Source organism: Nerophis ophidion, linkage group LG20 (genome assembly GCF_033978795.1).
Source record: "Nerophis ophidion isolate RoL-2023_Sa linkage group LG20, RoL_Noph_v1.0, whole genome shotgun sequence".
In the NCBI taxonomy this organism is placed as follows: domain Eukaryota; kingdom Metazoa; phylum Chordata; class Actinopteri; order Syngnathiformes; family Syngnathidae; genus Nerophis; species Nerophis ophidion.
In genome coordinates, this window is record NC_084630.1 from 19067431 (window position 1) to 19079628 (window position 12198).

Consider the following 12198-nt stretch of genomic DNA (forward strand, 5'->3'; position numbering starts at 1 on the left):
TATTCCTGTACTCTGCTCTCGTTGCTAATTATTAGCATAAGTCTCCGTGCATTCGGCACGCCTTTTCTTTGCATTTTGTACCAGTATTATTTTTGTTTTTGTATTAAATCTAATCTTACCTGCAACTCCTGCCTGTCCTGGTCCTCTTGCATCCCTGGGGTAGCAACACGCATCCATTATGCCTCGCCTTCGTGTCATACTGAAACCCACTACTACCCACCACGCAGTCTGATAGTTTATACATCAATGATGAAATATTAACATTGCAACACATGCAAATACGGCCTTTTTAGTTTACTAAATTGCAATTTTAAATTTCCTGGGAGTTTCTTCTTGAAAACGTCGTGTAATGATGACGTGTACGCAGGACGTCACGGGCTGTTAGGAAATATGCGCACTGCACACACACACAGCTAAAAGTCGTCCGCTTTAACTGCATAATTACACAGTATTTTGGACATCTGTGTTGCTGAATCTTTTGCAATTTGTTCAATTAATATTGGAGGAGTCACATTAGAAAGATGGAGTTGGGAAGCTTTAGCCTTTAGCCACACAAACATTATTTTATTTTAATCTTCTATTTTTTTTCCTCCCATTCCCTCCCTTGTTTACCTGTATCTCATCTTTTTTTAAGGGGCGCTGGAAGTCGGCAGACCTGTCAGCTAGTGATGGGATCGGCAGTTCTTTTGACTGTACTGACTCACTAGAATCGGTTCCTTAAATTGATTCGTTCAAAAGATTCGTTCACCGAATCACTTCTGCAGCAGCAGTTCTGTTTGCAGGTCGGCGAATCATGAGTCAGTCAGTAACAGCTTCCCCAGCGGCAGATCTCGATATCTGACAAGATAATAACAATTTGTTTTTAAATTTGCTACAAATATTATTTTCTTTTTTTTCCCCCTTCTTTTTTTTGTGTCCTCTCCATGAAGTGTCCATGACATTTTAAAATGGATCTGAAAACAAAAAAAAACAAAAAACATTTTTTTAAGTGGTAAAAATGACATACAAATTTACAAATGGTATTATTATTTTTACATTTTAACATTTGACTCGACGACAAAATTGAAATATATTCTTAAATGTGTTTGAAATGCAATTATTTTCTACATTATTACATTAAATTTATTTTAACAATTCATAGTGGATCTGACAAGATAGAAAAAACGATTCTAAAATGTTTTACAAGTTTTCTTTTTCCACATTACATTTTATTATTTTAACATGTAATGTTTCTAACAAAACATACATGTATTAAAAATGTAATAAAAATCACTCTTCCTTTTATATCACATCCAATGTGTTTTTTGTTTTTTTTTAAACATTTATGATCACTCTAAAAGCGGTATATAATAAACACGATATGAAAAATAGGATAAAAAAATGTGTGCAGGTCGGCGAATCATGAGTAAGTCAGTAACAGCTTCCCCAGCGGCAGATCTCGCTGTGTGTCAGTTGGCGAACGACACAAGCCCTCAGCACCCAATGAACGACGCACACAGTGACTGAACGAGATCCTCAATGTGACGTCATCCTCCACGACACAGTTCTCTGTGTCAGTACGTTCGCGAACGTGATTCACATGATTCACGTCACGACACAGTCAGTTCCCTACATCAGTACGTACGCGAACGTGATTCACGTGATTCGCGCCAGTTCCACTCATACCGGCATGGTCGCAGCGGCGCTCAACCGAACTGAGAAAGGAACGAATCAATTCATGAAGTGATTCGGTTCAGTACGTTCACTCAAAAGATTCGTTCGTTCGAATCGTTCGCGAATGACACAACACTACTGTCAGCGATCCTCTTCTGTCTCCCTGCAGTGTTTGTCTGATCTTGAATGGGATTGTGCTGAAAATTTAAATTTTCCTGAAGGAACTCTCCTGAAGGAACACATAAAGTACTATTTAATCTAATCTAATCTAATCTAAGTATGACAGATAGAATGGACCTGCTATCCCCGGTTAAATAAGAACATCTCATTTCAGTAGGCCTCTCACTTCACGTTCAAATCGCTCTCAGTCGTGGTTGTAAATATTCCTACAGTCTTGAAAGCAGCATGAAAACACCCCGCCTCTTTGACCGCCCCTTTTTATGACGTCACACAAATGGCTATTTTCATGAAGCATTTTCTGGCCGCTGCTCACTCCTGTCAGACACCGCGAGTCTCTTCCGCTTAGGCGGGGGGAGAAAACAGGTTGGATATTAAGACAAAAGCTGCGTTTTTCTTTCGAGTGGGTTTATGAAAGAATATAAAGTCGCGGAAAAAAAAAAAAGAGGAACCGCTCCACTTGCGTGTGAAAATGGAGCTTCCCGCCGCGGGAGAGCACGTCTTCGCGGTGGAGAGCATCGAGAAGAAGCGCAGCCGGAAGGTTGGACGAATGATGACATTATTGTTTCAGCCACGACGACCTGGGTTGAAATGTTGCTTTTCTGTCCCCTCACAGGGCAAGCGTGAATATTTGGTGAAGTGGCGTGGATGGTCCCCAAAGTAAGTGAGCCAATAAACAGTGACGATCACATTCTAACACGCAGGTGTTCCAGTCAAGGCCACATCCATTATTGTGGCCTAGGATTTATATTCATCTATTCTGCCAAATGTATTTACTAGGGGTGTGGGGGAAAATCGATTCGAATACGAATCGCGATTCTCACGTTGTGCGATTCAGAATCAATTCTGATTTTTTAAAAAAAACGATTTTTGTTTTTTATTTTATATATTTATTTATTTAAATGTATCCAACAAAACAATACACAGCAATACCATAACAATGCAATCCAATTCCAAAACCAAACCTGACCCAGCAACACTCAGAACTGCAATAAACAGAGCAATTGAGAGGAGACACAAACACGACATAGAACAAACCAAAAGTAGTGAAACAAAAATGAATATAATCAACAACAGTATCAATATTAGTTATGATTTCAGCATAGCAGTGATTAAAAATCCCTCTGACATTATCATTAGACTTTTATAAAAAATTAAAAAAAGAATAGTGTCACAGTGGCTTACACTTGCATTGCATCTCATAAGCTTGACAACACACTGTCCAATGTTTTCACAAAGATAAAATAAGTTATATTTTTGGTTTGCTTAATATTTAAAACAAATTTACATTATTGCAATCAGTTGATAAAACATTGTCCTTTCAGTGGCCTAGTTGTTAGAGCAGGGGTAGGGAACCTTTGGCTCTCGAGCCAGATGCGGCTCTTTTGATGACTGCATCTGGCTCTCAGACAAATCTTAGCTGACATTGCTTAACGCGATAATTATGAATAATTTCGCTGGTAATCACAGTGCTAAAAATAATGTGCAAAATAGCAAACATTCTCATGCATTTATATCCATCCATCCATTTTCTACCGCACCCGTTCAAGAAGTCGCATTAATGGTAAGAAGTATTTTATGTCACGATGGGGGGGGTTGCAGCTTGCTGCGGGGTCGTTCTCCCAGGAAGGCAGACGGACTACTCGGAACATGGCATTTAGGTAAAAACATGATTTAATTTTAACTAAAAAAATATACAAACAAAAATCGCTCACTGCGGAGGCACAACTTGGGCTAAAGAACAAAGCTAACGCATAAACAGACTAAGAACATATATCAATCAAAACTTACTTGGCATGGCATGAAGCATGAAACTATGGCAAGCCATGAAACAAGTCAGCACAGGGCGACTGACTGGCAAAGACGAGCTTAAATACTGCCTCTGATTAGTGTTCGGGAAGCAGGTGAGCGGGCATTTTGTCCACCAGAGACAGGTGGACAAAATGAGTAACCAAGGAAACCAGACAAGGGAGTGGAAAAAAACAGGAACTTAAAGAGTCCAAAGGACAAACAGCACATGGCCAAACAAAAACATGATCAACAGACATGACATTTTATTTATTATTGGTTAGCTTCAGAATAACAATGTTATTAACAAGAATAAGAGACTTATTATACTCTAAAAATGTTGGTCTTACTTAAAAATGCACGCATTTAGTTGTATTCAGTGTTAAAAAAATCTGATATGGCTCTCATGGAAATAGATTTTGAAATATTTGGCTTTCAAGGCTCTCTCAGCCAAAAAGGTTCCCGACTCCTGGGTTAGAGTGTCCGACCTGAATTCGGTAGGTTGTGAGTTCAAATTCCGGCCGTGACATACCAAAGACTGCTTGGCACTCAGCATCAAGGGTTGGAATTGGGGGTTAAATCACCATAAATGATTCCCGGGCGCGGCACCGCTGCTGCTCACTGCTCCCCTCACCTACCAGGGGGGGATCAAGGGTGATGGGTCAAATGCAGAGAATAATTTTGCCACACCTAGTGTGTGTGTGACAATCATGAGTTAAAGTTAAAGTAAACTTTATAAAAGCTTTTTAAAAAAAATCTACTACTCTGCTAACATGTCAGCAGACTTGGGTAGATCCTGCTGAAATCCTATGTATTGAATCGTTTTGAATCGGAAAAATATCGTTTTTGAATTGAGAATCGCGTGGAATCGAATAAAATCGATATATTATCGAATCGCGACCCCACAAATCTATATTTAATCGAATCGTGGTACACCCAAAGATTCGCAGCCCTAGTATTTACTATTTTGACGGATGTTTCCTGTTACACTTAGCTCCTGGTGTAACTAAATATTATACATATTGTTTGCGACTCTACGCTTTTTTTTTTAACTGGGTATCCCCGGGGTCTAAAAAAGCCTCCCAAAAAGTCTTAAGTCCAATCATTCGAATATAAGGCCTTAAAATGTCTAAAATTCTCGAAAAATTACCTAAAAGGTCTTAGGCAATGTCTACACTAAGCCGGATAACCCCTTAAACCAGGGGTTGGGAACCTTTTAGGCTGAGAGATCCACTTAAAGGCCTACTGAAACCCACTACTACCGACCACGCAGTCTGATAGATTATATATTAATGATGAAATATTAACATTGCAACACATGCCAATACGACCTTTTTAGTTTACTAAATTGCAATTTTAAATTTCGCGCAAAGTATCCCGTTGAAAACGTCGCGCTATGATGAGGCGTGCGCGTAACGTCACGGATTGTAGCGGACATTTTGATCCAGCACCGATCACAGCTATAAGTGGTCTGATTTAATCGCATAATTACACAGTATTCTGGACATCTGTGTTGCTGAATATTTTGCTCTTTGTTCAATTAATAATGGAGACGTCAAAGAAGAAAGATGTTGGTGGGAAGCGGTGAATTGCGGCCACCGTTAGCAAATTAAACACAGCCGGTGTTTCCTTGTTTACATTTGGCTCTTACCGTAGACATGAGCGGAGAGTTTGCGTCGTTCCTCCTGCAGCTGTGGACTCTTCTGCCTCCTCTCACTGGCCGCCACCGACCGTCGGATGCTTAGTTCGTGGAGGAGGGAAAAAAAATCTCAGTCCGGCTGCCTTGCCTCGTCGAGAAACGTGGCTTCCCTCGGAGACACTGGTGGTCACCACACCCCTCTGACTTTCAGGTACGACCATTTCATCTCACTAATACAATAGTAACACAATAAGCAAATAAGGGATTTTACAGAATTATCCTAGTAAATGTGTCTAATAACATCTGAATCGCTCCCACTGCCTTCGTCTTTTTCTTTTTTTTTTCTCTAGTCCTTCACTGTCACTTTCCTCATCCACACATCTTTCATCCTCGCTCAAATTAATGGGGAAATCGTCGCTTTCTCGGTCCGAATCGCTCTCGCTGCTGGTGGCCATGATTGTAAACAATGTTCAGATGTGAGGAGCTCCACAGCCCGTGACGTCAAGCGCACATCGTCTGCTACTTCCGGTACAGGCAAGGCTTTTTTATTTTCTTATTTAAACGGGGATAGCAGGTCCATTGTATGTGTCATACTTGATCATTTCGCGATATTGCCATATTTTTGATGAAAGGATTTAGTAGAGAACATCGACGATAAAGTTTGCAACTTTTGGTCGCTAATAAAAAACCTTGCCTGTACCGGAAGTAGCAGACGATGTGGGTGTGAAGTCACGGATTGTGGAACTCCTCACATCCGCACATTGTTTACAATCATGGCCACCAGCAGCGAGAGCGATTCGGACCGAGAAATCGACGATTTCCCCATTAATTTGAGCGATGATGAAAGATTCATGGATGAGGAAAGTGAGAGTGAAGGACTTGAAAAAAAAAAAAAAAATAGAGCGATTCAGATGTTATTAGACAAATTTAGTAGGATAATTCTGGAAAATCCCTTATCTACTTATCGTGTTACTAGTGTTTCAGTGGGATTATATGGTCGTACCTATACAACCTGAAAGTTGGAGGGGTGTGGCCACGGGTGTGGTGACCGCCAGTGTCTCTGAGGGAAGCCACGTTTCTCGACGAAGCGAAAGCAGCCAATGCTTCCTCCACGGTGGAAGCATCTGACGGTCGGGGGCGGCCGGTGGGAGGAGGCAAGAGTTTCCGCAGCTGCCTCTTTGACAAGTGAAGGAGGAACGACGCAAACTCTCAGCTCATGTCAACGGTAAGAGCTGACTTATTACCACCATTTTCTCACTGAAACCTGCCGGTTGACATGTGGTAGGGAACCATGTTTGCTTGACCGCTCTGATTCATAGTAAAGCTTCACCGTCGTCTTTCGGGAATGTAAACGAGGAAACAGCGGCTGTGTTTGTGTTGCTAAAGGCGGCCGCAATACAACGCTTCCCACCTACAGCGTTCTTCTCTGATGTCTCCATTGTTCATTGAACAAATTGCAAAAGATTAAGCAACACAGATGTCTAGAATACTGTGGAATTTTGCGATGAAAACAGACGACTTTTAGATGGGAACGATGCTGGAACAAAATGTCCTCTACAATGCGTGACGTCACGCACACGCGTCATCATCTCGAGAAATTTCAGCAGGATTTTTTGGCGCAAAATTTAAAATTGCGATTGAATAAACTAACCATATTGGCATGTGTTGCAATTTTACATTGATATATAAACTATCAGACTGCGTGGTCGGTAGTAGTGGGTTTCAGTAGACCTTCAAGCGAATTATTTAAAAATGTATTTCCGTTATAGCCATATAATATTTTTTAACACTGAATACAACTAAATGTCTGCATTTTTAAGTAAGACCAACATTTATAGAGTAAAATATGTCACAAACTCGCATGGCAGCAGTAGTATGGACCCCAAGATGCAGGAACCAGGAGAGCTATGAGAAGGTAAGATGCTTTTAATATCATCAACAGTGGAGAATGAAGCAGTCTTGCATGTACAGTACTAAATAATAGTTAATCTTCGAGCCCTGAGGAGCGCACAATACAAGCATAAATAAAAACATGCTGATTGGTAGCAGGTGTGGTCCGGCTGCCAATCAACAGCAGGTGAGGGGAAAAAAACCCAGCGCTCAGAGGGACAAGCAGGAAATGGAAACAAAATACGAGCACTGATTGGAAGTAAATACAAAACAAAGAAGCACAAACTGAAATGAAGTGACAGATCTTCAAATAATAAGTCTTTTATTCTTATTCGGAAGCTCAACGATGATAAATAAAATGCTTCTCACCATGAATGCGACGTCTTGAACAGGTGCGGTAGAAAACAGATGGATGGATTAAAATGTATGAGAATGTTTAATATTTTGAACGTTATTTTCAACACTGATTACCAGCGGAATTATTCATTACTTATCATAAGCAATGTCATCTAAGATTTATATGAGAGCCAGATGCAGTCATCAAAAGAGCCACATCTGGCTCGAGAGCCATAGGTTCCCTACCCCAAGAAAGAGTAAAAAAAAAGCCTGTAGTGTAATGCCCACAGCTATAAGCAACTGCGTGAGAACGTATACTCGAATATCACGATAGTCATTTTCATATCGCACAGAGACAAACCCACGATATATCGAGTATATCGATATATCGCCCAGTCCTAGTTGTAACCTTATTGTAAATTACTTTAAAATCACAGCTCTACAGTTATAGTTAATGACTGTAAATATATGTTATATAAAGTAATGCATGAATGTACAGTGAAAATGTTTACAGAGGTAGGTTAAAGTAATTTTAAAAAAGCGTAAACATGAGGATGTCAGTCCTCAGTGTAGCACATCACGTGACCACAAAATAGGCTGAACTATTTGAACCAAATATCAACATGATAGCTCTGTGTTATGCAGTATGTGACAGCAAATTATGGTATTGAATTCTATTTTTACAGTGGAAAATAAGCCGTGGGCTTGACTTAGGACAAACCTTATTAAAGGGGAACATTATCACAATTTCAAAAGGGTTAAAAACAATAAAAATCAGTTCCCAGTGGCTTGTTGTATTTTTTGAAGTTTTTTTCTAAATTTTACCGGTCTCGGAATATCCCTAAATAAAGCTTTAAAGTGCCTTATTTTCGGCTCTCTGCGAAGACACTGGCCATTTCCCTGTGATGTCACACAGTGCTGCCAATGTAAACAAACAATGGGAATACCACAGCAAGATATAGTGACATTAGCTCGGATTCAAACTCGGATTTCAGCGACTTTAGCGATTCAACAGATTACTCATGTATTGAAACGGATGGTTGGAGTATGAAAATATTGAAGAAGAATCTGAAGCTATTGAGCGAATAGCTATTGAAGCTATTCATAGCCATAGCATGGCCGAATAGCTGCGTTAGCATCGCCGGTAAAATGTGCGGACCAAACGATCAGGACTTTCGCATCTCGTGACACTGGAGCAACTTAAATCCGTCGATTGGTAAGTGTTTTTTTCGCATTAAATGTGGGTGGAAGGAAACGTAATATAGTTGCAAATGCATCTGCAGGTTATCCAAACATCTCTGTTCCATGTCTGCTTTAGCACCGCCGGTAAATAGCATGTTAGCATCAATTAGCGTAGCATGTTAGCATCGATTAGCTGGCAGTCAACATCAACAAAACTCACCTTTGTGATTTCGTTGACTATCGTTGCAAATGCATTTGCAGGTTATCCATACATCTCTGTGCCATGTCTGCCTTAGCATCGCCGGTCAAATGTGGAGACACTCTGGCACATTCAATGGGGGTCTGGCGGCAGACACTTTCGCATCTTCGGGCCAGTGGTGCAACTTGAAACCCTCCCTGTTAGTGTTGTTACACCCTCCGACAACACACCGTCGAGGCATGATGTCTCCAAGGTTCCAAAAAATTGTCAAAAAAACGGAAAATAACAGAGCTGAGACCCGGTTTTTGTAATGTGTTGAAAATGAAAATGGTGGGTGTGTTACCTCGGCGACGTCACATTCTGACGTCATCGCCTCCAACGCAATAAACAGAAAGGCGTTTAAATCGCCAAAATTCACCCATTTAGAGTTCGGAAATCGGTTAAAAAAATAGATGGTCTTTTTTCTGCAACATCAAGGTATAGACGCTTACATAGGTCTGGTGATAATGTTCCCCTTTAAAGTAGTTGATCCAACACAAGGTGGGCTTTAGCTTGTGACCAATTAGAAAACTTTGTACGGTTACCTGTCAGTGAAGGATGCACTTAGAATGCATGGAATATGCCATGCACATATTCACTGTACTTCTCTTTTGATGTTTGGATTTGAGCCTTTTTTAAAAGTGCATACACAAGACCTGCATGTTGATTTATGCTCACAACTAGTGATGTGATCAGGGAGGACGAGGATTACTGCCAGTTAAACTGTGTTTATTTGTATTTTCTAACAGGTACAACACATGGGAACCAGAGGAGAACATTCTGGACCCCAGACTGCTAGATGCTTTTGAAGACAGGTATGTTTTAGAACAGACCTGGGCAAATTAAGGCCCGGGGGCCGCATGCCCCACGTTGAGCTTTTCAATCTGGCCCGCCCGACATTCCCAAATAATTGTTTTAGATCTTTAAAGTGTAGCTGCCATTATGATGTGCACTTATGTTTTCTAATGACCAGAAGTCTTCAACTATACTAAGTAGGGGTGTAATGGTACACAAAAATTTCGGTTCGGTACGTACCTCGGTTTAGAGGTCACTGTTCGGTTCATTTTTGGTACAGTAAGAAAACAATACAATATAAATTTTTTTGGTTAATTTACCAAATTTGTAAACAATGGAATAACACACATATACACACAGGGTCCATTGCCAAGGTTAATGTGGTCAACATAATTAATTAATTTGGCAGTAAGAGGATATATGGGCTTATTGTTCTTCCACCATAGAAGTGGGTCAAAATCTAGTTTTTAATGCAATACAGCAACCCTCTGCCACCCCGAACGGGACAAGCGGTAGAAAATGGATGAATGGATGGTCTTAAATCTGCTGCTATAAAAACATTTGTTATTGCTTCAGCCGTGCCTCACTCGTCGAGGAGAGGCTGCTTGAATGTGGTGGTGCTGCATCAAAAGGGGTTAGCATGTTTGACGTGTTGGCAGAAGCGCACCCTACTACTGCTGAACAATGTCGGCAAACATCCGTCCTCCATTGTTGTATCGCACCGCGCAGCCAAAGTGTTCCCAGAGGGGAGGTCTTAACGAGGCAGGAGGGTGTTCCAGCTCTGGCTTTTGCATGTTTTCCTAGCCCGGTCGTTGCTAGCCTGTCATGTGTAGTGCCTCGCTCTGCATTGTTTTTGGTTGCGTTTCGGTTGATTGTAAAATAAGTTGTCAATATTCAGTGTTTTATTGTTCATAGTTAATATTGTAAATCCCACATTCTTTATTTTCATGTACATTCTGGGTGTCTCATTCAGTAAAAAAAAAATTGTCAAATTCCTTTCCGTTTTCTTTAGGCGGTCTGTCATAACGTTTTTAGCTTTCAATCATTGTTCCTAAAAATAGATATACCGAGCCCCAGACACACTTTTTTTTAATCTATATCTGCCCACCGAGTAAAATAATTTCCCAGGCCTGTTTTAGAAGGTCAATTGCCATCTCACAGTACATGACCAAACAGGACAATACTTGACACCTGTGTTGCTCATCCACATTGTAAGCAAGATTTGTGTTTGAAGCACAAACTGTGTGTCCTCGTCAAACATTTCCAAAATTCGGAAGCTGATGATAAATGGTCTGCATTGTGTGTCAGTTATTCATCACTGGCGTTAGTATTGAAACTAGGGCCAAGCCAGTGAAGACATACTGGAGTAAAGTGTCATACTTAGTGGCGCCTCCCTGGCCCTTTTGTCCTATGACAGCATCAGGTTATCATGTGTGAGCGCTGCCTGCTGTCCCACCACCATCTGGTCCCCACTTGCACCTATGTCATTGTCCGCTGAACAGCATGTCACATTTTTAAAAGTCATCACCTGGTTTCCAGGACCATGTGTTTTCTTCAGTTAATTCACAATTGATACAAATTTAACCCCTTCAAATGCCATATAAGTGTTTCCCCACCATTGTTAGGAGTGCTTGCTCTTCTAAAAATGTCAAATGTCAGTCATCAATGTTTATTTATATAGCCCTAAATCACGAGTGTCTCAAAGGGCTGCACAAGCCCCAACGACATACTCTGTTCAGATCCCACAAGCAAAAGTTTGGACGCACCTTCTCGTTCAATGCGTTTTCTTTATTTTCATGACTATTTACATTGTAGATCAGTGGTTCTCAAACTTTTTTCAGTGATGTACCCCCTGTGAACATTTTTTTAATTCAAGTACCCCCTAATCAGAGCGAAGCATTTTTGGTTGAAAAAAAGAGATAAAGAAGTAAAATACAGCAGCACTATGTCATCAGTTTCGGATTCATCCAATTGTATAACAGTGCAAAATATTGCTCATTTGTAGTGGTCTTTCTTGAACTATTTGGAAAAAAAGATATTAAAAAAAACTAAAAACTTGTTGAAAAAAAACCAAGTGATTCAATTATAAATAAAGATTTATACACAGAAGTAATCATCAACTTAAAGTGCCCTCTTTGGGGATTGTAATAGAGATCCATCTGGATTCATGAACTTCATTCTAAACATTTTTTCACAAAAAAATAAATCTTTAACATCAATATTTATGGAACATGTCCACAAAAAAATCTAGCTGTCAACACTGAATATTGCATTGTTCCATTTCCTTTCACTGTTAATGAACTTGCATTCATATTTTGTTGAGTTATTATTCAATAAATATATTTATAAAAGATTTTTGAATTGTTGCTATTTTCAAAATATATATTTTTTAAATCTCACATACCCCTTGGCATACCTTCAAGTACCCCAAGGGGTACGCGTACCCCCATCGTACCCCCATTTGAGAACCACTGTTGTAGATTGTCACCTAAGGCATCAC

General features: G+C 40.2%; 1 protein-coding gene across 1 annotated transcript in view; it reads left to right on the forward strand.

Annotated features, from left to right (window-relative positions):
• The first annotated feature begins 2103 nt into the window (after positions 1-2103).
• The window catches only part of LOC133538825 (E3 SUMO-protein ligase CBX4-like), a 43761-nt gene continuing 33666 nt past the window's right edge, over positions 2104-12198 (forward strand). Inside the window, exons 1-3 of the mRNA XM_061880644.1 lie at positions 2104-2371; positions 2447-2490; positions 9653-9718. Coding sequence (XP_061736628.1) covers positions 2303-2371; positions 2447-2490; positions 9653-9718 — 179 coding nt within the window. The 5' untranslated portion in view covers positions 2104-2302. The remainder of the gene's footprint in view (positions 2372-2446; positions 2491-9652; positions 9719-12198) is intronic.